Source organism: Oncorhynchus clarkii, chromosome 25 (genome assembly GCF_045791955.1).
Source record: "Oncorhynchus clarkii lewisi isolate Uvic-CL-2024 chromosome 25, UVic_Ocla_1.0, whole genome shotgun sequence".
NCBI lineage: Eukaryota > Metazoa > Chordata > Actinopteri > Salmoniformes > Salmonidae > Oncorhynchus > Oncorhynchus clarkii.
Window position 1 is genome coordinate 10,288,804 of NC_092171.1, and position 25,173 is coordinate 10,313,976.

Consider the following 25,173-nt stretch of genomic DNA (forward strand, 5'->3'; position numbering starts at 1 on the left):
AATTGTACTGTACTGAACAACACTGCCTTGTGTAAAAACAAAGCTTATTTAGCTAGCTTGCTATTTTACCGACAGAAAAAACGTACTCGTTTGTCATTTACCCTCCGGGTTCAGCGGAGGTGCGTTCAGTTCGCTTGAATGTTTGCTTCATTGCGAATCGGTTTGTACTGAACGATGCATTTCCCCAACGGGTTCTTGTACAGACGTTGAGGTATGTTTGGTGGGTGTGGCGAGGTGTGGCTGGAAGCAATGAGTGATGTATTTAAAGCGGAATAGCCATGCTGACAGCAATCCTAAACCCTACCCCTCCCCTGGTCTTTCAGTACAGCACCGTTTCCGTTCAATTGAACATTCCAGAGCATAAAAACGCACTGAACGCAGCCCTGGTCTAGGGTGCCTGCGCTGCTTGCTGGTCTCACAAACTCAACTCCTCTTCAGTGTATTCCGGCTCAAATAAAAAAAAAAAGTCTATATGTTCCTATGTAAAATAACATTCAAAAATGTTTTGTTGTCCAGCACTTCTTGGAAAGAGTAATCATCAGAAGCAGCCATTGTAATTATTTAGTCATCTCTGATAGACAGTGCACTAACATACTGTAGCTCCCGTGAACCTGTAGAAACTAGTACTGCCTCCGTTTTGAAAAGAATGCCTTCGAGGGTGGGAACACAATTGGACAATGAAGTAGGGCTCCCACCAGGCTGTAGTTTTTACAAAGCCAGAAAGAAAAAACATCTACCTAGATATCCTGTAATGTCCTGGCAGATAGCAACAGGTCCAATGGCTCTACAGTACTGAACAAGGACAATCATATCTTGTCGCTGCTAGCGTAACCGTGCAATCGGGGAAAAACAAAAGCTACAAAACATGACAACTCTATTCGTTTTTAGATCAGACAGCAGGCTCAATCAACCGATGATGTCATTGGTTGAACTCACCGGGCGTGACAATTAAAAAATACCACTATAGTGCATAATTATGCCTAAAACACCTTTCGCCACTCCGAATTATGTAAGGAGACTGGAAAAAGTGTCTAGCAGTGAAGTTTCCCTTTAAGCGGTCCCAGCTGCCAGATTTTGGGATAATCTCAATTGCTACTCTTTGAGTCCTCTCCTCACTTTCTTCTCAAAACCCATTGGAAGAGACAGACAGATGTCCCTGCCATTGAGATTCTCCCCATGTGCTTTGCATTGAACCAGGAAGCAAGCACCAAAGGCCAGCAGCACAGGGTCCTTTAAAATATGATATTTTGGAACCTGACATAAATCTGTATTGATGAGTGATAGGGGGATCCCTCTTTTATAGGTCAGTTGATTCAGTCCTAATTAGGGTGCCAGCTGGTTATATGAAATTATTAACTGTTGCGGTCATGGAATGGTGTTTTATGATCGACACTGGGGAATGGTGACAGCATTGTTTGGTTGGCAGCCAGCTCACACTGACTGAAGTTGGGTTGATTGGTAGACTGACTGAGTGACTGACAGAAAGATTCTATACAAAGGCAATCTCTGTATACTGAAAACAGTCAATAATTGGATTTGATGCAAGTGATATTAATCTAATAAAACCAGTAAAGATAGAGTAGAGGAATGTGGTGGTCAAATACAACATTAGGACAGTGGAGGCTCCTCAAGGGAGGAAGGGGAAGAGCATCCTCCACAGTGAATTTCATAAAAATAGTGAAACATTAAAAAGTTATAACTTTCAGATGAAACTATACTAGATATGTTCACGTCACCAAATAATTGATTAAAACACAATGTTTTGCAATTAAGGTCTACAGTATTCTCAACAGCACTCTGTAGGGTAGTACCATGGTGTAGCCGGAGGACAGCGGGTTTCCATCCTCCTCTGGGTACATTGACATCAATACAAAACCCAGGAGCATTGTGGTTCTCACCCCCTTCCATAGACTTACACATTAATTATGATACCTTCCAGAAGACGCCCTCCAACGTATCAGAGTTCTTGCAGCATGAAATAAAGTTGTCCACCCAATCAAAGGATCAGAGAAGGAATCTAGTACTGAAAAGATAAGCTATAGTCAGCTAGTACTGCAGTGCATAAAATATAGTGAGTAGTTGACTCAAAGAAAGAGAAAGACAATTAATTTCTTTAAAAATGAAGAAGAGAGAGCGCGAGAGAGAGCTATATTTTGTTGTACCTTTTTCACTTTCACTTTCTTAGCTAGCGAATGCAGCTAGCTAGTTTGGCCGACTCAAACACTAGGCTCAAACAGAGAGGGATGCTATACTAGTTAGCTGGCTATGGCTATCCAACACTGTAACTCTTCCAAATCAAGGTAAGCTTTTGGTTTCATTAATTTATTGCCACGGGCCCGCCGGTGTAACTGCTAAACTGCTTGCTGACTGTACACTGTACTGCATTATTGTAGCAGATTTACTAACGTGTTAGTTCTACTAGCTATGTTGACTATGAAGTTAACAGTTAACTGTGTGTAGCAGTTAGTGGTTATGATAGGAAGGTTTGGCTTGGAAATATTGTTTTGACTGATCAGAGACAGCTTATGTGTTGTGCACTGAAGTCCACAAATGAAGGGAAAAAGGGAGAAGAGGAGAGCGCGTAGATGCAAGAAGGAATTATACAACGATCAGGGGTGTATTCATTCCACCGATTCTGTTGAATAACGTTTCTTAAACGGAAGCAAACAGAATGAATAAACATACTTTCATTTGTCAAATAGAAACTCTCGTTTTAATTTTTGGACTATTGATTATACTCTAGATCAGCTAGATGCAGGCAAGAGTGTGCAAGACGGTATTGAATGTGTCAATGTCTGTCACTTTGATTACTCAAATTTCTCACAACCTGTGCACCTACATTGTAAACTTTCATTCATAGGCTAGGTTGTAGCAACCTCATGATGGGTACAGGGAAAATTTTAGTATCATGTAGTAGTCTAAACCTATCGATGTTACATTGAGCTGGGTGAAAGGATTATGAATGACAGTCATCTAATATGCTGTGATAGAAATAAGGACATGCTTATCTTACCTTATCTTAAAAGGTACCGACCAACACTGCATTAGACCTACAGTTGAAGTCGGAAGTTTACATACACTTAGGTTGTAGTCATTAAAACTCGTTTTTCAACCACTCCACAAATTTCTTGTTAACAAACTATAGTTTTGGATAGTTGATTAGGACATCTACTTTGTGCATGTCACAAGTAATTTTTCCAACAATTGTTTATAGAGAGATTATTTCACTTATAATTCACTGTATCACAATTTCAGTGGGTCAGAAGTTTACATACACCAAGTTGACTGTGCCTTTAAACAGCTTGGAAAATTCCAGAAAATTATGTCATGGCTTTAGAAGCTTCTGATAGGTTAATAGACATCATTTCAATCAATTGGAGGTGTACCTGTGGATGTATTTCAAGGCTTACCTTCAAACTCAGTGCATCTTTGCTTGACATAATGGGAAAATAGACACAAAAGTATCTATATCCACAGTAAAACAAGTGCTATATCGACATAACCTGAATGTCGCACTGCAAGGAAGAAGCCACTGCTCCAAAACCGTCAGAAAAAAAACTGCCTACGGTTTGCAACTGCACGTGGGGACAAAGATTATACTTTTTGGAGAAATGTCCTCTGGTCTGATGAAACAAAAATAGAACTGTTTGGCCATAAGGACCATTGTTATGTTTGTTTAAAAAAGGGGGAGGCTTGCAAAGCCGAAGAACACCAACCCAATCGTGAAGCACGGGGTGGCAGCATCATGTTGTGGGGGTGCTTTGCTGCAGGAGGAACTGGTGCACTTCACAAAATAGATCAACATCCTGAGGCAGGAAAATTATGTGGATATGTTAAAGCAATGTCTCAAGACATAAGTCAGAAAGTTAAAGCTTGGTCGCAAATGGGTCTTCCAAATGGAGAATGACCCCAAGCATACTTCCAAAGTTATTGGCAAAATGGCTTAAGGACAACAAAGTCAAGGTATTTGAGTGGCCATCACAAAGCCCTGACCTCAATCCTATAGAAATTTTGTGGGCAGAACTGAAAAAGCATGTGCGAGCAAGGAGGCCTACGTTTGACCCAAGTTAAACAATTTAAAGGCAATGCTACCAAATACTAATTGAGTGTATGTAAACTTCTGACCCACCGGGAATGTGATGAAAGAAATAAAAGCTGAAATAAATCATTCTCTCTACTATTATTTTGACATTTCACATTCTTAAAATAAAGTGGTGATCCTACTTGACCTAAGACAGGGAATTTTTACTAGGATTCAATTTCAGGAATTGTGAAAAACTGAGTTTAAATGTATTTGGCTAACGTGCATGTAGACTTCCGATTTCAACTGTATATACTATGTACAAACAATACAGGGGACCATGTAGGCCTTTGCCAGAAGATACCGACTCTACTGTTACGCTTCTTTACACTGAGCTGCACTGTGGTCAGAACGCAATCATGGTTACATTAAAACACTGTGGAGACAGCGCAAGATATGGATCGGAAAATGTACCTCAATGCAGGGATGGGATATGCCACTGTACTCCAAATTTGACAATTATCCACATTGCTCCATTGTGCTCCACGTGTTGTTTGGTATAGCATGGTATGCATTAGTTTGTGGATGTCAATCATCCATTTTGTATGATATGTTACGAATTACAATTCATATGATATGTTATGAATTTGCAAAAACGTATGCTGGCTTGCACTAATGTTAGCTAGGTGGCTAATGCTAATGTTAGCTAGGCTAGGAGTTAGGTTAAAGGGTTAAGGTTAGGGGAAGGGTTAGCTAAAAGGGTTAAGGTTAGGGAGAGGGTAAGAGTTAACTAACATGCTAAGCAATTGGAAAGTAGCTAAAAAAGTATAATGCAGGTGCTAATTAGTTGTCCATGATGAGATTCGAACATGCAACCTTTGGGTTGCTAGACATTCACATTATATGGCTACCCATCCACACTCCCTTCGTTTTTAACTTAAATGGAAAAATCCACCCAAAACCACTCATTTCTATAATTTACAGTGTTAGATGACACTGATATGTGAGAACAATATTTTTTTGTGAACACATTTAACATTTTGTTGTTAGAGTAAGATTGGTAGCAAGATTTGGAAATCTGTTGCAGCTCAAGTCGACCACAATGCAATGCTCTCTCTATGGGCTGGCAGGTTAGCTAACTAGCTAGCATACGTAGCTACACACAATAATACCAAAGTCAGTATCAGCATGTGAAGTAGCTAGTTAATTGTAAAATCACCTAAACAAACTGCACTATCAATTAGGGGTCTACAAGTTCAACCTGCAGATCGATTCGACCTCAAGAATGGAGTCTGACATTCGCAACGGCACCATGCAATGCACCCTGGACAGAAGAGAAGACAATTTACCGCGTTATGACATAGGTCATAATCTGACATATATGATAGACATTTTCTTGATATAAAAGTAATATTCCTATTAACTTCCAGTGTAGTGAGAGCGGCTTTATCTCAGTGCTACATCATACTGAAAGCCAATATCTCAGATACACATGAAAACATGAATTGACCCAGGCTATAGATAGAACATCGCTCAGAGATGCATAAAACAATAAAACATTCAAAATAGGTGAATCTTTACTATAAGTGACCTTCTGTCTGATGTAACCATACCAAACATAACATACTGTAATCATACTAATTTGAGTTTCCCGGATTTACGTTTACTATGTTACGTCTAGCCTATGAGACCAGGCTAAATCTTCCTCACACTAGAATTTTTAGACTACGGAGTGTGAACAGCAGTGATGTTTTTCAAATCCATTGTGCCTGTGCGACGCTTGTACTGTAAACACAACGTTTTGATGTGTTTGACCTTACTATTATGGCGAAGGACTCTTTCTGCCTTACTTTCTACAATGTGCTAGATTCCCAACGTTGCACTTTGAAATATAATCTATTTCACGTAAGATAAACAGTTACATTGTTTCAAGTAATAGATAAATCATGACTTGACTGTTTTCGAACACAAAAAAAAAACACATTTCTCTGCAACGTTATGGCAGTGGAACTTCGGTCAAGCGTAATATCATTCGCTCCCGACCTTCCCTGCCGGAAAGGGCGTGCACGAGGTTATCCCAGTTTGAGAGCTCGAGAACAGAATTAACGGAACACTGTGCTGACGGGGAGTTGCTCGCCGAACAGGTGGAACATTTGGCCAAGATATACGAAATTGAAACCACACAGCACCATTCCGAAGATTGGATTTTAAAACACGGAGCAGCGTCGTTAGCCGGTAGATTGAGCCCCCGCACTTTCTTGTAAGTCGCGAAGTTGAGTCCCCTAGACTCAGCCCGTTAGCTAGCTAATTTTGTCAGCCAATGCAAGGCAAGGGGTTTGGTCGCAAAGCAAATAGGTTATTTGCTTATTTAAACTATCGTGGTTGGTTTACACTTTACATTATGTGATGTATGCTTGTTGGGCGTGCCCTTTAATCAATGTTTGCTGTCATTTGTTTGAATACAGAAAATAGTCTTAGCTAGCTAATGATATTTAGCTAGGTTAGCTCAACTCCAAGGTGGCTTCGACTATTCCATTTATTTGACTCCATTGCCAATTCACGAACTATTAATTGATATTGTTGAGCTGAGTCTTAAATGCTAATAATAAGTGAATGCCAAATGCATGTCTGCATCATAAAAACAACCGTTATGTTAGCACACTAAGTTAACGTTTGTCCTCTCTAGTCTTGTTTTGCGAAGACAATCAAATGGGTCCAGTGTGATGCTAAACATATTTCTTGCTTGTTTTGCAGCATGTATTGATGCATTTTCTGGATTGTATTTTACAGCTCAAACCCCTCGGGACATACAGTAACTGGAGGATAGCTGTTTATTGAAGATTTGTTGAAGGAGAGAGAATTTTCCTCCCAGCAAGACATTGTGCAATGATGGAAAATGCCATGTTTTAGGACGAACCCTTAAAGCTAGCTGGCTGACCAGGCAGCTAGCAGCACATATCAAGGATTCTGGATGATTCTTCCACAAGAGTCCATTGGGCATCATTATTATCATCCGGAGAGCGCCTCTAATTTATCACCGAGACAGACGCACTGTCTGTCCGTCTGACAATGGGCGACACCAGTCTGAACGACTCGAACGTGAAGGTCGCAGTCCGTGTTCGTCCTATGAACAGGAGAGGTAAGTAACATTAGCTGGGTTATCGCTAAATTGATGACACGAAGCTTGACACTCGGCTCAGTTGCTGTGAAACGGGTCTAATCGATAACCTCTTAGTGAATCAAAGCCCAGACCCTTGCCTGCCATGGGTCACTCCTTGGGGCAGGATCTGTAGTAAACGCATTATTATCTATGTTTTCATGAACATACAGTACCAAGTTTGGACACATCTACTCATTCCAGGGTTTTTTATTTCTTAACTATTTTCTACATTGTAGACATCAGCGCTATGAAATATCACATGGAATCATGTAGTAACCAAAAAAGGTTAAAAACAAATCAAAATATATATTATATTTGAGATTCTTCAAAGTAGCCACCCTTTGCCTTGGTGACAGCTTTGCACACTCTTGGCATTCTCTCAACCAGCTACCTGGAATGCTTTTCAATTAACAGGTGTGCCTTGTTAAAAGTAACATTTTCTTTCCTTAATGCATTTGAGCCAATCTGTTGTGTTGTGACAAGGTAGGGTTGGTATACAGAAGATAGCCCTATTTGGTAAAAGACCAAGGCCATATTATGGCATGAACAGCTCAAATAAGCAAACAGAAACAACAGTCCATCATTACTTTAAGACATGAAGGTCAGTCAATACGGTAAATGTCAAGAACTTTGAACGTTTCTTCAAGTGCAGTCGCAAAAACCATCAAGCGCTATGATGAAACTGGCTCTCGTGAGGACCGCCACAGGGAAGGAAAACCCAGAGTTACCTCTGCTGCCGAGGATAAGTTCATTAGAATTCCCAGCCTCAGAAATTGTAACCCAAATAAATGCTTCACAGAGATCATTTATTTTTATTTCACCTTTATTTAACCAGGTAGGCTAGTTGAGAACAAGTTCTCATTTACAACTGTGACCTGGCCAAGATAAAGCAAAGCAGTTTGACACAAAACAACACAGTTACACATGGAATAAACACACATACAGTAGAAAAAGTATATATACAGTGTGTGCAAATGAGGTAAGATCAGGGAAGTAAGGCAATAAATCGGCCATGGTGGCAAAGTATTTACAATATAGCAATTATACACTGGAGTGATAGATGTGCAGAGGATGAATGTGCAAGTAGAGATCCTGGGGTGCAAAGGAGCAAGATAAATAAATACAGTATGGGGATGAGGTAGTTGGATGGGCTATTTACAGGTGGGCTATGTACAGGTGCAGGGATCTGTGAACTACTCTGACAGCTGGTGCTTAAAGCTAGTGAGGGAGATATGAGTCTCCAGCTTCAGTGATTTTTGCAGTTCGTTCCAGTCGTTGGCAGCAGAGAACTGAAAGGAAAGGCGGCCAAAGGAGGAATTGGCTTTGGGGGTGACCAGTGAGATATACCTGCTGGAGCGCGTGCTATGGGTGGGTGCTGCTATGGTGACCAGTGAGCTGAGATAAGGCGGGGCTTTACCTAGCAAAGTAACAGACGCATCTAAATATCAACTGTTCAGAGGATGTGTGAATCAGGCCTTCATGGTTGAATTACTGCACAGAAACCACTACTAAAAGACACCTATAAGAAGACTTGCTTGGGCCAAGAAACACGAGCAATGAACATTAGATCGGTGGAAATCTGTCCTTTGGTCCGATGAGTCCAAATTTGAGATGTTTGGTTCCAACCGCCGTGTCTTTGTGAGACGCAGAGTAGGTGAACGGATCTCCGCATGTGTGGTTCCCACCGTGAAGCATGGAGGAGGTGTGGGGGTGATTTGTTGACACTGTCAGTGATTTATTTAGAATTCAAAGCACCCTTAACCAGCATTGCTAACACAGCATTTTGCAGCAATACGCCATCCCATCTAGTTTGGGTTTAGTGGGACTATAATTAGTTTTTCAACAGGACAATGACCCAACACACCTCTAGGCTGAGTGATGGAGTGCTGCATTAGATGAGCTGGCCACAATCACCTGACCTCAATCCAATTGAGATGGTTTGGGATGAGTTGGATCGCAGAGTGAAGGAGAAGCAGCCTACAAGTGCTCAGCATGTGTGGGAACTGCTTCAAGACTATAGGAAAAGCATTCCAGGTGAAGCTGGTTGAGAGAATGCCAAGAGTGGGCTAAGCTGTCAAGGCAAAGGGTGGCTACTTTGAAGAATCTCAAGTCTAAAATATGGTTAGATTTGTTTACACCTTTGTTTTGGTTACTACATGATTCCATATGTGTTATTCATAGTTTGTCTTCACTATTATTCTACAATGTAGAAAATAGCAAAAATAAAGAAAAACCCTTGAATGAGTAGGTGTGTCCATACTTTTGACTGATACTGTATATTAGAGATGTCTAGAGATGACTTTTGCTTGATGATTTCAACAGCCAACAACATCCACTGACATTTTGCTTGATCAGGCCAGACTATTGGGTGGGATAGCATGAATTTGAAAATATTCCTGACCTATAATACACAAAGGAGCTGCCTATTCAAGAAGTTATGGATTTAGCGTTAAATGGTGTGATCGGCCTGAACAAGTGTAGTCTCCCTTTCATAGCATAAGCCGCAGTAATGAGTGCAGTGACATGCCTCCCGTTTAATGAATTTTTGCGCACACTCAAATGATTCGGTCAATTATAATGCTGGCAATGAATCCCGCTTGGAGGGAAGAAAGGATATTTTAGCCGTGTGCCCCCAGTCGAATTTAGCCACGGGAGAACATGTCTGGAAGTACGAGAGTCTACCGAGGTGGAAAATACTGAGTCTAGCTACAATGTAGTGGGCCATGTCACGTGTTCCTTCTCACAGAGCGTAGAAATCGGTCACAAGACAGAATTTTACCAGCGCTCTTTCTCGTGTATCCTCCAATCATGCAATGAAACAAGCCCAGGGCAGGCAGTATCCACTTGACACTGTTATATCCTGCACTACACCTATCCTTGTCCATTTTGATTAGTAGCCTACTGTCTGCAAATTTAATTGGATTCCCACCAAAACAGACCCTAGACTGAAGTTTCTCCTTTGAAGATACACTGTAATACAATTGTTAACAACCACAAATCAGAACCCGAGCGATTTAGTGTTTTTTTTTTAAGGTTGTTTTGGTTAGATTTAAAAAATATATATTTATTATATTATATTATATATATTAAATTATATAGTTATCGATAATTTAAAACATTAAATCTATTATGAAATAAGTAGTGAACATTCAATTGCCAAAACATTGAAAATATTCCATTGATGTCAATAGAAAAATTTAAAATTACTATGAGGAAAATATTTCAGTTGTGTATATTACTTACTTTATTATTTTTCATTCCTTAAAGTCATCATCGTATCTCTGCTCAGGCAGTAGTAGCCAGACAGCCATAACGTTGTCTTTGTGCTCCCCATACTGTACTGTTTTCAGTCATCCTATTTAGCTAGGCTAACCTTTAGCGCTGCAGAGCTGTCTGACAATCATTTTACAAGTTCTTTAAAGTAGATAAGGCATACTTTCACAAACTGTCTCAATCATTCACTCTTGTTGTTGTGTACATTCCTTTCTCATGCGGTCTGTGTGTGTCTAACGTAGCAGTTGTAAAAGTGTATCCATCTATACGAGCCGGAAAGAACAGGCTCAAAGGATTGTCATTGTAGTCATTTACCACATATCTGCACTGAACTAGGTTCAATATTTGCTTAATGAAAACTACAAACTCCCTTCAGCCCAGCGTCCCACATAGTTCTTGACTTGATTCCTCTCAATAATTATTTGATTTCCCTCTAGAGAAACGGCACATTGGATTCACAAAAAAAACAACATGGAATTCAAGTAATTCATCCTACGTCGTCAATGTAGTTTTCTTTTTAGGATATAAAACAACGTTTTGGTTAATCGCTCAGCACTAGTCAGACTCTGAGCTGTTCTGGCTGTGCTGGACAAAGGCAGGAAGGGAGTCAGTCTGAAAGGACTATTTGCTAGCGTTGCATAACTGACCATGTTCTCATGGCCGTAGAGGAGTTACTGGTGGGAGGCCAGGTCTTCGAAGAACGACCCCATCGGCTCCAACCCAGTCACATCATATACACTGCCTTTCCATTTCCACATTGATGTCATGCCTATTGTACCACCAACTAAGCCCGGTGCTGTTTCACTTACCGCACGGAAGAAAGCTAATTAGCCAATGGAAAATGAGCTGGTACTGGAAAGAATCTGACGAAAGGCGAGAGAATACTAAGATATTATCGTCACTTCTCCGTTGCATTTCACATAAGATGTATATCTTTTTTCCTCTGTTCATTTCCTTTGAGAAAAAACAGATCAAATGCTATTACCGAATGTCACAGAATAGTCAACTGGTCAGAACATTAGCAGGTGTATGACCACACACTGATCTGTACTGCCAGACTGGTATGCGAGGCTGCTGGAGCTTACTCACACACACACAACAGGCGAACTGGTTGACCCATACCAGTGATAGTGATAACGGTGTAATGGCGCTCAAACCACACACACACACACACAGTGTGCCCAATAAAGATGCTCAGTGACTCGGTTCAGGGAAACACGGGGCTGTGACACTGGCAAGGCACTCAAGATCATGTCTTGTTATTTGGGATTTGACTGAAGCCTAAGTCTTTGGATTCCTTCACAGTACCAGCACTGACTCTTAAACCCAATTTGACCCCAACAAGTATACACATTCTTTACCTCTTTGCTTCGGTGGTTACTGGTCACCAGTGCATGATGGGGGAAGGATGGATGGAGGGAGGAAGGAAGGGAAGAGGGAGGAAGCCCGTGCTTCCTCTGAGGGAGAAGGGTTGCAGCCAGCCGGAGTCACTCACCCGAAGGTCCCTCCCACCCCCTCTGTGCCCCAGCCTCCATAGGGTAGTGCTACCTCTCCATGCAACTCCCCTATGCGCAAAAAACTCTATGCAGTTTGCATTGACATGGCCATGGATCATGTTCAGTAGGAAGCAATGGAAGAAAATGGACAAACTGTGAGGGACTACTATCGGGACGTGTCCAATAGAAACACTCAAGGTTTTAAAACCTCTTCCATTGTGTGTTCTAATGAACATAATGCCGGACTAGCCTTTCCTCTTGACACACTTACAGTTTCATGGATGTGTTTGAAATTGAATGTGTGTGGTTGTTTACATAGCCAAGTAGTGAATGTTTTGTTTGGGTGTCTGTGTGAGTTTGTCTTGTCAACTGGCCTCTTTGTTTGTGTGTATTCCTGTTGATGCTAAAAATGTGAGGAATTGTGAATATTGGACCCCAAGGGTCAAGAGCAAACACAGGGTTTTGAAAATAATGAACTGGTTGTTTGGTTAATAATAATAACAACATCTATAAGAATGCAGTCAGTGAGGAATAATTTTCTAGACACAGTACAGTAAGTACAGAGGAAATCTAGGCTAAATCATAATACTGTTGAAGTGTGTTTTGTTCCTTAGCACAATTTTGAAATGAGCAAACTGACAGTGTGGAAAGGGGATGAGCCCACATTTAGGCCAGCAGTACAGATGGAGAGCCCAATAATTAATGCTGCTATTATTAGGCTTCCATATGGCAGTGCTGGGCTGCGCTAGCTACAATGTGCTAACTAACAGGGCAGCCAAAAATAATGGCACACCCATTGTGCCCACAGAGCAGTTTTGGAATTCAAGAAATTATATTTAATGGGTTTTCTATGAAGGAGAAAAAAATAAGTTCTCACTCTCCAGTTTCGATAAAGTAACATTTACATGGTCATTCATCAGACATGTTTACAGTGAATGTGAATCACAATATGTGACTTAATGCAATATAGGCCTGCTACATTATCCATTAGTAGCCTTTGTGTGACCCTTGCAGGAATTGATCGAACAACCTTGTTTTTTTGCCATAGTCAGCAGCATGTCCAATCTAATAAGTAGTACTGAGCCATTTGGACCAGCATTGCTTGGCCATTTCTCTCTTTCTTGCATTGGCCAAACCTGAGTTGTGTGAGTGATAGCTGTTGTCTCCGAGGCCAAGTTAAGTCATGGTTTGGAACCAGAGGGCCAGGGTCAAAGTGTGATTGAATCAGTGTCCCAAGTCACGTGATGAGGGCATTTGTGTGAGGAGGACTAATAGTTTTAGACCCTTTGTTCTACAGTTATCAATTGAGTTACAGCTCACCTCCAAGATGAAAGGCAACAAGCCTGGGTCGATGCCTACCCAGTAACCACCAATCACTTAACAAAAGCTTATTTTTCTTGGCAGAACCCTATGTTATACATTCCCAAATGTGCATCTCTCGGTCTTCACACTACTTAAATGCTTTCAAAGTTGACCATGTTGATGTAATGTGGCTGCATTAAACTCTGTCTTGGCCTGGTGCAGGTTAAACAGTGTACAGATATTCTCCTTTCTAGTCCCATGATTATGTACCCACCCTGCACCTGGAAGTTGTTCTGAACCTTTTCTATTTCATCTCTCCCTCTCACAGAAAAGGACCTGAACACAAAATGTATTGTGGATATGGAAGGCAACCAGACCATCCTTCACCCAGGTGGTGGAAACCTGGGCAAGGGAGACTCCAGGTTGGTGTGTGTGTTTCTGTGTGTGCCCATGGGAATCCGTTTCAGCTGTTGAAAGAGTTTGAGTCCAGTAAGGGGATTTGGAGAATGTCGCATGACTGTGTTTGCGTGTCGACAGTCTGTCACCTGCTGAGTGAACAATGATTTGGGGGGGGGGGTTGAACAGTCTGTGTTTGTTTGTGTGGAGAGAGTGTGTGTCTGTGTGTGTATGCCAGTAGACAGCCCAGGCTGCCTGCTGCTCCTCTCCTCATCCTTCCGTGTGCTGGAGCATAACTCTCCTCCGGCTGACTTCCTCTCTTTATCTCAACCCTTCCGTTGCCCCGACAATGCAGGGGGAGGTCACGGCGGGGTCAACGCCTTGAGATCATGGAACCCCATTACATTTGCAGAAGCTAGGGAATGAGGAAAAAGAAAAGAAAGAGAAAAAACATGTTTGCTTTAGCATCTGTCGGCAGTAAAGATCCTCGGCTGACTTTTATGGGGGTAAACAAGGGAAGCGCTATCATTTCTCTCTTTCTCTGCCTCTTTTCTTTATTTCCCTTTTATTTTCCTTCGGATGACAATGGTGTGAGCGTTGGTGGGTGGACCAGGTTTTAAACGTGGAGGAGAAAGATGGAGCTGGCTGCTGCCCTCACACTGCAGACACTTTAATGGTGGAGCTGGGTTCGTGTTGTGGGACCTGCTGCTGGGATGAAGAGATGAATGGAGTAGAGGCCCTCCTTGCTCACTCCCATAGAGCCTCTACAGACTCCCAGGGCCCCAGATGCCTCCAATGGCACGAGTTCACATGACTGCCCAGTGTTTTACCTAGTTTATCTTTGGTGGTGAGGGGGGGGGGGGGCTCGGAATCCAGACAACAGAATTGTTTTTTTTTATAAATTTTTTCCCCTACCCCCTTTTCTCCCTAATTTTGTCGTTTCCAATCGCCTCAACTCCTGTACGAACTTGGGAGAGGTGAAGGTCGAGAGCCGTGCTTCCTCCGAAACACAACCCCAATCAAGCCGCACTGCTTCTTGACACAATGCCCACTTAACCCAGCCGCACCAATGTGTCCAAAGAAACACTGTACACCTGGCGACCATGTCAGTGTGCACTGCGCTCGGCCCGCCACAGGAGTCGCTAGTGTGCGATGGGACAAGGACATCCCTGCCGGCCAAACCCTCCCCTAACCCGGACGACGCTGGGCCAATTGTGCGCCGCCCCATGGGTCTCTCGGTCGCGGCTGGCTGCCACAAAGCCTAGACTTGAAGCCAGAATCTCTAGTGGCACAATTAGCACTGCAGAGCCTCTGCGCCACTCGGCCGGCCCAACGGAATTCAACAATATTCAAAAATGTATTGAATTAAGTAGGAAATCAACTAAATATATTATTTTGCCCAAGATGATCGAAAGACATGAACAAAGTGTGTCGTTGATTTGTATTTCCCTTTCTGAACTTTCAACTTTCTGAAGCAAAGGCACGGTAATTACCAGCGTTGGTCTACCACTTTGTGTAACCGTTAGCAATTTCCAATGGGAGATGGAAAGGCGTTCCCCAAAATCTTCTCAATTAAATGTTAATTACAAAATAGCCTATGCCTACCTGGCAGAATATCATTGTGATAATTTGCATCAATCCAGTGGCAATTGTTTAGCAAATTCTGCCATCATATGCGTGCTACAGAAACGCTGCTAACCAAACAAGTTGCTGGTGCCACTTAAATTAAAGCGTATCTACACCCAAAAATGAAAACCTATATTTTTCCCAGACCTCAAAAGTGGCCCCTTGATGTGGTTTAAGCATTGTTGTGTACTTAGAACATCAAATGTCATTGTTTTTCTGTTAAAGCTGATTATGGTGACTTGTTGTGTATATGGAAGCAGCCTCTTCTGTCTTACAGAGACTGAACTCTGTTTATCATGCATGCTTGCGCTGGATTACAAATGCCAAGTCACTCACCCACCATTGTACCTTGTACCAAATGGTGGTTTGGACCTCACTTTATATGCACAGAATACTACATTTGTATGTGTTCATCTACAAAGTCATTTTGGGTAAACTCCCTCTACATCTGTATTCTAGTCTCCTTCACTATCAGCAGTTACCATATTCGGTCTGCTAGGTGATTGCTACTTAAAGTCCCCAGGACATTTACAGTGTATTCAGACCCCTTGACTTATTACATATTTTGTTAAGTTACAGCCTGATTTTAAAATGGATTGTTTTTTCCCCTCATCAATCTACACACAATACCCCATAATGACAAAGCAAAAGCAGGTTTAGAAATGTTTGCAATTTCACCTTCCCCAGATCTGTGCCTCGACACAATCCTGTTTCGAAGCTCTAAGGACAATTCCTTCGACCTCATGGCTTGGTTTTTGCTCTGACATGCACTGTCAGCTGTTGGACCTTTTATATAGACAGGCGTATGCCTTTTCCAAATCATTTCCAATCAATTGAATTTACAATAGGTGGACTCCAAGCAAGTTGTAGAAACATCTAAAGGATGATCAATGTAAACAGGATGCAACTGAGCTCAATTTAGAGTCTCAGCAAAGGGTCTGAATACTTTTTTTCTTAACCTGTTTGCTTTGTCATGATGGGGGAATTGTGTAGATTATTGAATCAATTTTAGAATAAGGCTGTAACTTAAGAAAATGTGGAAAAAGTCATGGGGTCGGAATACTTTCTGAGTGCAATGTATAGTATTAGGCAAAACTGTTTTCTCATTTTGTGCACCAGAGGCATGGAATAGTCTACATCCCATGCTTTATCTACATATGTTAGTGCCACTGAATTAATTAAAAATGTTGATTGGAGACTGTAACAGAGGAGTGTAAATGTAAAAAAAAAAATATGCTGGATCGTGTTAAATTGTATTGTATATTTTTTAATTCTGTAATGTATTGATTGTTTCTGCTGCCTTGGCCAGGTCTCCCTTAAAATAGAGGCTCTGGTTCTCAATGGGCTTTTCCTGGTTAAATAAAATGTAACTTTTTGGGCGTCTTGACCAAATTCACAGAAATGTGAGTTACAGATCTGTTAGTCTAATTGAAAGGAAGTCTAAGAAGCGGTAGATCTATTCTATGTGCAGTGTTTCTATGCTTCCCATTCTTAAGTTTTGTTTTTGCATCTTTTACTTTCAATTTTGTACAACAGCTTCAAACAGCAGAAAATACATTTGACAGAGGTTTAGATGGTGCAAAAATTATTTACCCTATTGCTTGTTTTGTCAAACTTAAATTAGGCAAACTTTTTGAGTTTTAGCAACCAGGAAATGTCGGAGCGATTTCTGCATATTGCAACTTGAAAATGTGTGATTTTATCGAATGTGTGTGTATATGTGGGACGTTGAACTGCTAATGTTTTGTCTCTGCTCCCGTGTCTTGTTAAAGTTTAATGGCCGATTTTGGTTTGTTCTCCCTATGTGTTCTTTCCTCTAGCGACAGTTAGAATCAGGGATAGCCCTCTGTCGTGTCGATGCATGTTGGACCTTCTGTGTTGGCTGATCTGCTGTATCATGATTCATGAGTGGAAAATGATAATGTCAGATAGGGCCTGTCTAATGAATGTTCAATAGGCCTACAGTACATTGACACTCCCTGAATGTCCCTGGCTGGAACTGACTGTGCTCCACCTCCATTGAGACAAACTAGCCACGCTCAGACCGTACAAGGACTGCCTATCTAGCACTACCTTCAACAACCTTCAATAGATGAAGACCACCATACATGCACACTGGCCACACACACACTAGTGCTTTGACGGTCATTGAATTTTGGATGACTGTAATTGGCCAGCCAAATGACTGAGGTCTCTGTAATAACCATTTTGAATAGCCCCCCCCCCCCAGACCCCTTTTTCCACATCTTGTAACATTACAGCTTTATTCTAAAATGTGTTAATTCATTTTTTCCTCATCAATCTAAACACAATACCCTATAACCTGACAGAGCTTGGTTGTCCTTTGGGAAGGTTCTCCCATCTCTGCAGCACTCCACCAATCACCAAGAAGGAAGCCATTCGTCAGTGAAAAGCACATGACAGCCTGCTTCATCTTTGCTAAAAGGGACCTAAAGACTCTTAGACCTTGAGAAACAAGATTCTCTGGTCTGATGAAACCAACTCTTTGGCCTGAATGCCAAGCGTCACGTCTGGAGGAAACCTGGCACCATCCCTACGGTGAAGCATGGTGGTGGTGGCAGCATCATGCTGTGGGGATGTTTTTCAGCGGCAGGGACTGGGAGACTAGTCAGGATTCAGGAAAGATGAACGGAGCAAAGTACAGAGAGATCATTGGTAAAGACCTGCTCCAAAGCGCTCAGGACCTCTGACTGCACTTTTTTTGTCCATTGAAATAACATCAAATTAATTAGAAATACAGTGTAGACATTGTTAATGTTTTACATGACTATTGTAGCTGGAAAAGGCTGATTTAAAAACCATTTATTTTTTAATGGAATATCTACTAATCTAATTATCAGCAACCTGTGTTCCAATGGCATGTTGTTAGCTAATCCAAGTTTATCATTTTTAAAAGGCTAATTTATCATTAGAAAACCCTTTTGCCATTATGTTAGCACAGCTGAAAACTGTTGTCCTGATTTAAAGAAGCAATAAAACGGGCCTTTAGACTAGTTGAGTATCTGGAGCATCAGCATTTGCGGGTTCCATTACAGGCTCAAAATGGCCAGAAACAAAGCACTTTCTTCTGAAACTCGTCAGTCTAGAACGAGCTTCGACTGGGAAAAGTCATTTTGAGCAGTCATCCAACTTGGAATTCCAACTCGTGAACTCAAACCTCTTTCTAGAGCGCCGACTTTCCAACCTGAAGAACACTGACGTCATGATTTGACCTAGTATTTTTCAGTTGTTCACAGAGTTCACAGTTGTCTTGAAAGCACCATAAGTCAGTCGAGTGAACTATATCTTGTTATAACATCTTTTGTCTGACAACCAAAAAGCATTGTAGGACATCAACAAACATGGAGCTACACATAGCCGGCAAATAGCTTTGCATTAGCTCATAATCACTACAACCTTCAAAAAACTATTTTACATGCGAGTCTATTACAATGTATGCAAGAATCGGAATGCATTATGTCACCAGTACTTGAAAATGTGAATAAAACAATAAATATATTATGGTCCGGGCCTCCCGAATGGCGCTGCGGTCTAAGGCACTGCATCACAGTGCTTGAGGTGTCACTACAGATCTGGGTTCGATCCCAGGCTGTGTCGCAGCAGGCTGCGCCCGGGAGACCCATGAGGTGATGCACAATTGGCCCAGTGTCGCCTGGGTTAGGGGAGGGTTTAGCAAGCTGGTATGACCTTGTCCCATCGCCCTCTGGCGACTACTTGTGGCGGGCTGGGCGTATGCACGCTGACTTCAGTCAGCAGTTGTATGGGGTTCCCGCCGACACATTGGTGCGGCTGGCTTCTGGATTAAGCGAGCAATGTGTCAAGAAGCAGTGAGGCTTGGCAGGGTTGTGTTTCGGAGGACGCATTGCTCTTGATCTTCACCTCTCCCGAGTCCATACGGGAGTTGAAGCGATCAGACAAGACTTGGATATCATGAAATTTGGGAGAAAACGGGGTAAAAAGTACAAACATAAATTGTCTGCAACAGTGAAATGGGCTACTTATGTGAAACAGCCTATAGATAATTAGCAGGCAGCGTGCCTTGGTTTGAAGGTGGCGTGGGTTAACTGTCCTGTTGCGTAACAATCACATTTTGGAACAGTGAGTGCATTCTGACATCACGTGCCTGAAAAAAATTCACACTGGGGCAACCGTTGGAGATATTTGGAACTCACACGTGAAAATGGTTGAGAGTCCATATTATCGCATAAACTGTTTATGACGATTATTTTATTTTTATGATTGTCTTCATCCATAGCCGTCGGTTATACGATGCCAGCCCTAATACGTGCCAGCCCTAACACACAGCAGCGAGGCCAGAGGACCTCTGATGGGAGGGTGACTGTTGATCCAATATGGCCGACCAGCTGCACACCGTGTCATAAAGGACTCAGTGACAGTCAGGCTGCTGACGACGTGCTGGCACCACTGCTCTAGACTCATCTCTCCCTTTCTGTTCTGATAACAAGATTGGCTGGCTGTCTATTGTTGAACACCTGTCTGGGTGGATGGCTGGCTGGCTCACTCATATCCTGCCAGTATTGGAGTTTGCATTGTGTGTGTGCGTGTGTAGTTTGCATAGTGACGTAAGGTATTATTTGCGTAAGTGTCAGAGTTCAATGTTTGCTCGTTCAGTCAGACCTTGGCTCAAACTGTTAAGATGTCATTCTTCTTATTATATTGACAAGATGTTTATTGCACATGGGACAAACGTAGCTCTGTATGGAAAAATATCCAGAAGTATTTCTGGTATTTTATTAGGATCCTATTAGCTGTTGCGAAAGTAGCAGCTACTCTTCCTGGGGTCCAAACAAAACATGAAACATGACATAATACTGAACATTCCAAATCAAAGTTTATTTGTCACGTGCTCCGAATACAACAGTACAGTGAAATGCTTACTTACAGGCTCTAACCAATAGTGCAAAAGGGTATTAGGTGAACAATAGGTAAGTAAAGAATTAAAAACAACAGTAAAAAGACAGGCTACAGTGCCTTGCGAAAGTATTCGGCCCCCTTGAACTTTGCGACCTTTTGCCACATTTCAGGCTTCAAACATAAAGATATAAAACTGTATTTTTTTGTGAAGAATCAACAACAAGTGGGACACAATCATGAAGTGGAACGACATTTTTTGGATATTTCAAACTTTTTTAACAAATCAAAAACTGAAAAATTGGGCGTGCAAAATTATTCAGCCCCCTTAAGTTAATACTTTGTAGCGCCACCTTTTGCTGCGATTACAGCTGTAAGTCGCTTGGGGTATGTCTCTATCAGTTTTGCACATCGAGAGACTGACATTTTTTCCCATTCCTCCTTGCAAAACAGCTCGAGCTCAGTGAGGTTGGATGGAGAGCATTTGTGAACAGCAGTTTTCAGTTCTTTCCACAGATTCTCGATTGGATTCAGGTCTGGACTTTGACTTGGCCATTCTAACACCTGGATATGTTTATTTTTGAACCATTCATTGTAGATTTTGCTTTATGTTTTGGATCATTGTCTTGTTGGAAGACAAATCTCCGTCCCAGTCTCAGGTCTTTTGTAGACTCCATCAGGTTTTCTTCCAGAATGGTCCTGTATTTGGCTCCATCCATCTTCCCATCAATTTTAACCATCTTCCCTGTCCCTGCTGAAGAAAAGCAGGCCCAAACCATGATGCTGCCACCACCATGTTTGACAGTGGGGATGGTGTGTTCAGCTGTGTTGCTTTTACGCCAAACATAACGTTTTGCATTGTTGCCAAAATGTTCAATTTTGGTTTCATCTGACCAGAGCACCTTCTTCCACATGTTTGGTGTGTCTCCCAGGTGGCTTGTGGCAAACTTTAAACAACAATTTTTATGGATATCTTTAAGAAATGGCTTTCTTCTTGCCACTCTTCCATAAAGGCCAGATTTGTGCAATATACGACTGATTGTTGTCCTATGGACAGAGTCTCCCACCTCAGCTGTAGATCTCTGCAGTTCATCCAGAGTGATCATGGGCCTCTTGGCTGCATCTCTGATCAGTCTTCTCCTTGTATGAGCTGAAAGTTTAGAGGGACGGCCAGGTCTTGGTAGATTTGCAGTGGTCTGATACTCCTTCCATTTCAATATTATCGCTTGCACAGTGCTCCTTGGGATGTTTAAAGCTTGGGAAATCTTTTTGTATCCAAATCCGGCTTTAAACTTCTTCACAACAGTATCTCTGACCTGCCTGGTGTGTTCCTTGTTCTTCATGATGCTCTCTGCACTTTTAACGGACCTCTGAGACTATCACAGTGCAGGTGCAGATTGTATTTATCATCATTAGTCATTTAGGTCAACATTGGATCATTCAGAGATCCTCACTGAACTTCTGGAGAGAGTTTGCTGCACTGAAAGTAAAGGGGCTGAATAATTTTGCACGTCCAATTTTTCAGTTTTTGATTTGTTAAAAAAGTTTGAAATATCCAATAAATGTCGTTCCACTTCATGATTGTGTCCCACTTGTTGTTGATTCTTCACAAAAAAATACAGTTTTATATCTTTATGTTTGAAGCCTGAAATGTGGCAAAAGGTCGCAAAGTTCAAGGGGGCCGAATACTTTCGCAAGGCACTGTATATATATATTTTTTCAATCGGCAAATCGGCTTCCAAAAATACCGATTTCCGATTGTTATGAAAACTTGTAATCGGCCCTAATTAATCGGCCGACCTCTATTCAGGAGTCTTATGGCTTACGGGTAAAAACTATTGAGAAGCCTTTTTGTCCTAGATTTGGCACTCCGGTACCGCTTGCCATGCGGTAGTAGAGAGAACAGTCTATGATTTGGGTGGCTGGGGTCTTTGACAATTTTTAGGGCCTTCCTCTGACACCGCCTGGTGTAGAGGACCTGGATGGCAGACAGCTTAGCCCCAGTGATGTTCTGGGCCATACGCACTACCCTCTGTAGTGCCTTGCGGTTAGAGGCCGAGCAATTGCCGTACCAGGCAGTGATGCAACCATGCTCTCGATGTTGCAGCTGTAAAACTTTTTGAGGATCTCAGGACCCATGCCAAATCTTTTTAGTTTCCTGATAGGGAATAGGCTTTGTCGTGCCCTCTTCACGACTGTCTTGGTGTGTTTGGACCATTCTAGTTTGTTCTTGATGTGGACACCAAGGAACTTGAAGCTCTCAACCTGCTCCACTACAGCCCCGTCGATGAGGGTGGGGGCGTGCTCGGTCCTCCTTTTCCTGTAGTCTACAATCATCTCGGTCTTGGTTACTTTGAGGGATAGATTCTTATTCTGGCACCACATGGCCAGGTATCTGACCTCTTCCCTTTAGGCTGTCTCGTCGTTGTCGGTGATCAGGCCTACCACTGTTGTGTCGTCTGCGACCTTAATGATGGTGTTGGAGTCGTGCCTGGCCATGCAGTCGTGGGTGAACAGGGAGTACAGGAGCATGCACTCCTGGGGGGCTCCAGTGTTGAGGATCAGCGTGGCAGATGTGTTGCTACCTACCCTCACCACCTGGGGGCGGCCCATCAGGAAGTCCAGGATCCAGTTGCAGAGGGAGGTGTTTAGTCCCAGGATCCTTAGCTTATTGATGCGCTTTGAGGGTACTATGGTGTTGAACACTGAGATGTAGTCAATGAATAGCATTCTCACATAGGTGTTCCTTTTGTCGAGGTGGGGAAGGGCAGTGTGGAGTGCAATAGAGATTGAATCATCTGTGGATCTGTTTGGGTGGTATGCAAATTAATATACAAGGACAGAACTAATCAATTTTAAAAAAGGCTTACATATTTATACACACAAACAGTCAAGGTCAAATACGGGAGAGGCGTTGTGCCATGAGGTGTTGCTTTATCTGTTATCTGGCCTCATTGTGTTAGCCAACACAATGATGTCCCCGTATGGAAGCATTGTTCACATAAGTCCTCTTTTTAATTGTATGTCGTCGGATTAATCTAAAAGCACAATTTTAGGCACAATGTTTGGAAACTATTGTAAACACTAACTCACTTGGCCTCTCCTGAGTTGGTGAGCTTTAAAGTTGATGATCTCCTCAAAGGCCTAGTCCATTGACCCATGTCCCCTGACTGCTGCTTGTTATTTACAGTATTATTATGATCAGCCACCCAAGACAGGCGGGCCCCACTCTGTTGTTTGTCACGCATATTAATTCATTTAGAATGTGTCTGCTCTGCGGTAGGTGTGGGATTACTATTTAGGTCAATAGTACAGGACAGTCTCCTCAGCTCCCCTCCTGACTTCAGTCCCCATATAGCCCTCCTTAACCCTTCTCCCCGGACCTCCATCCTCATCCCTATCTGATGCTTCCTCACCCTGGCCCCTGCCCTATCATTTCTTTACCCGTCCCAGTTAGAACACTGCGCCACTCGGGAGCCTATGGCACTGCATCTTAGTGCTAGAGGCGTCACTGCAGAACCTGGTTCGATTCCAGGCTGTATCATAACCGGCCGTGATTGGGAGTCCCGTAGGGCGGCGCACAATTGGCCCAGCGTCGTCCGGGTTAGTATTTGGCCGGGGTAGGACGTCATTGTAAATAAGAATTTGTTCTTAACTGACTTGCCTAGTTAAATAAAGGAGAATTAAAAAATACCCAATCCTCCTCCCCACTCCCTAGTGCTCCTCGCCCTCCCCAGCCTTGTCCCCCCTAACCCTTGCCTCTAGTAGGCTGTAGCACAGGCTAAACCTCGTCCCTCTCCATACTCACAGCACAGAAGGGGAGCGAGCAGCCAGCGATGCGCATCCAAGCGTAAACTCATTTTTTAAACGACGCTGATCGCAAAAGAGAGAACCAGAGAACGAAAGAGAGAAGAGAGCAGGCGTGCGCCGGGTCTCCTGACTGCCTCGCATTCTCCTCTCATTGGCCGGCATGCTGCGTCACTTGACACGATGTGTGACTGGGGTGTGGGACAGGGACACTCGCAGCCCTCTGGGGTCTAACCCCCTCCCAAACTTAGCGCTGGTTCCCAGCCCCTGATTTGCTGTGACATGTGTCAGTGTGCCGGATCTCAACTCCTCAGCGAGCTGGTTATGGCTGTGGGGAGGGAGGGTTCTATTCTCTGGCCTGTACCATGCAGAGTGTTTCAACACTCGTTGAGCTCTTGGAAGAAATTGGGCAAGAAAGTCTCATAGTAGCAATGCATTGGGGAGGGTTGGTTAGATTGAGCTGTGCTGTGTTTTTTTACTGACTCACTGCCCTATACAGTGTTTCACTGAACTCTTGGAAGAAATTGGGCGAGTGGAAATGCTGGGCTTGGCTGTGGGTTTTCTCTCACTCATGTGCACACGTGGCGTGTGTGTATGTGTGTGTGTAAAATTAGGGTATACATGGTAACGGGACACGTATTCGAACCGTTCGGTACGGCAACCTCGGTTTGGCTCCGCACTGTGAACCCTAATTAATAAATAAATATGTTAGTGTTGTTGTTGATGAGTAATCGTGTGTTTTCATTTAAGAAAATACAAAGTGTTCTTGATTGTGCTCTCATAAAAGCCATTATATGACTCTTGATCATATTGTAAATGGAATCAGGAATAGCAACACTTTGTATTTTCTTTAATAAACAAAAATGAACTACAGTAACTGTTAGCATTTCATTTTCCCGCTGTACAGAAACCGAACCGTGATTCCAAAACCACTATACAAACCGAACTGTGTGTTTTGGTGAACCAATACACCCTTAATACAAGGCATGGCTCCTGGTCTGGAAGACATGAGACGAGTGTGAAATGCAAAGCTGGAGATGAAAGGAAGGGAGAGACCTGATGGAAAACACAGGAAACATTTTTAAGAGACATGTTCGGAGCCTCCCCTACCTTCTTACACTCCAGTTAGGCCCAGTCCTATCTGGAGTGTAAATCACACAGTGATGTTTCTCTCTTTTCTGGGAGAATGCCATGAAAGT

The 25,173-nt window shown here is 42.6% G+C and overlaps 1 protein-coding gene across 1 annotated transcript in view; it reads left to right on the plus strand.

Annotated features, from left to right (window-relative positions):
• The first annotated feature begins 6,110 nt into the window (after nucleotides 1-6,110).
• LOC139383361 (kinesin-like protein KIF13B) overlaps nucleotides 6,111-25,173 on the plus strand; it is an 86,839-nt gene continuing 67,776 nt past the window's right edge. Inside the window, exons 1-3 of the mRNA XM_071127872.1 lie at nucleotides 6,111-6,281; nucleotides 6,812-7,160; nucleotides 13,581-13,674. Coding sequence (XP_070983973.1) covers nucleotides 7,091-7,160; nucleotides 13,581-13,674 — 164 coding nt within the window. The 5' untranslated portion in view covers nucleotides 6,111-6,281; nucleotides 6,812-7,090. The remainder of the gene's footprint in view (nucleotides 6,282-6,811; nucleotides 7,161-13,580; nucleotides 13,675-25,173) is intronic.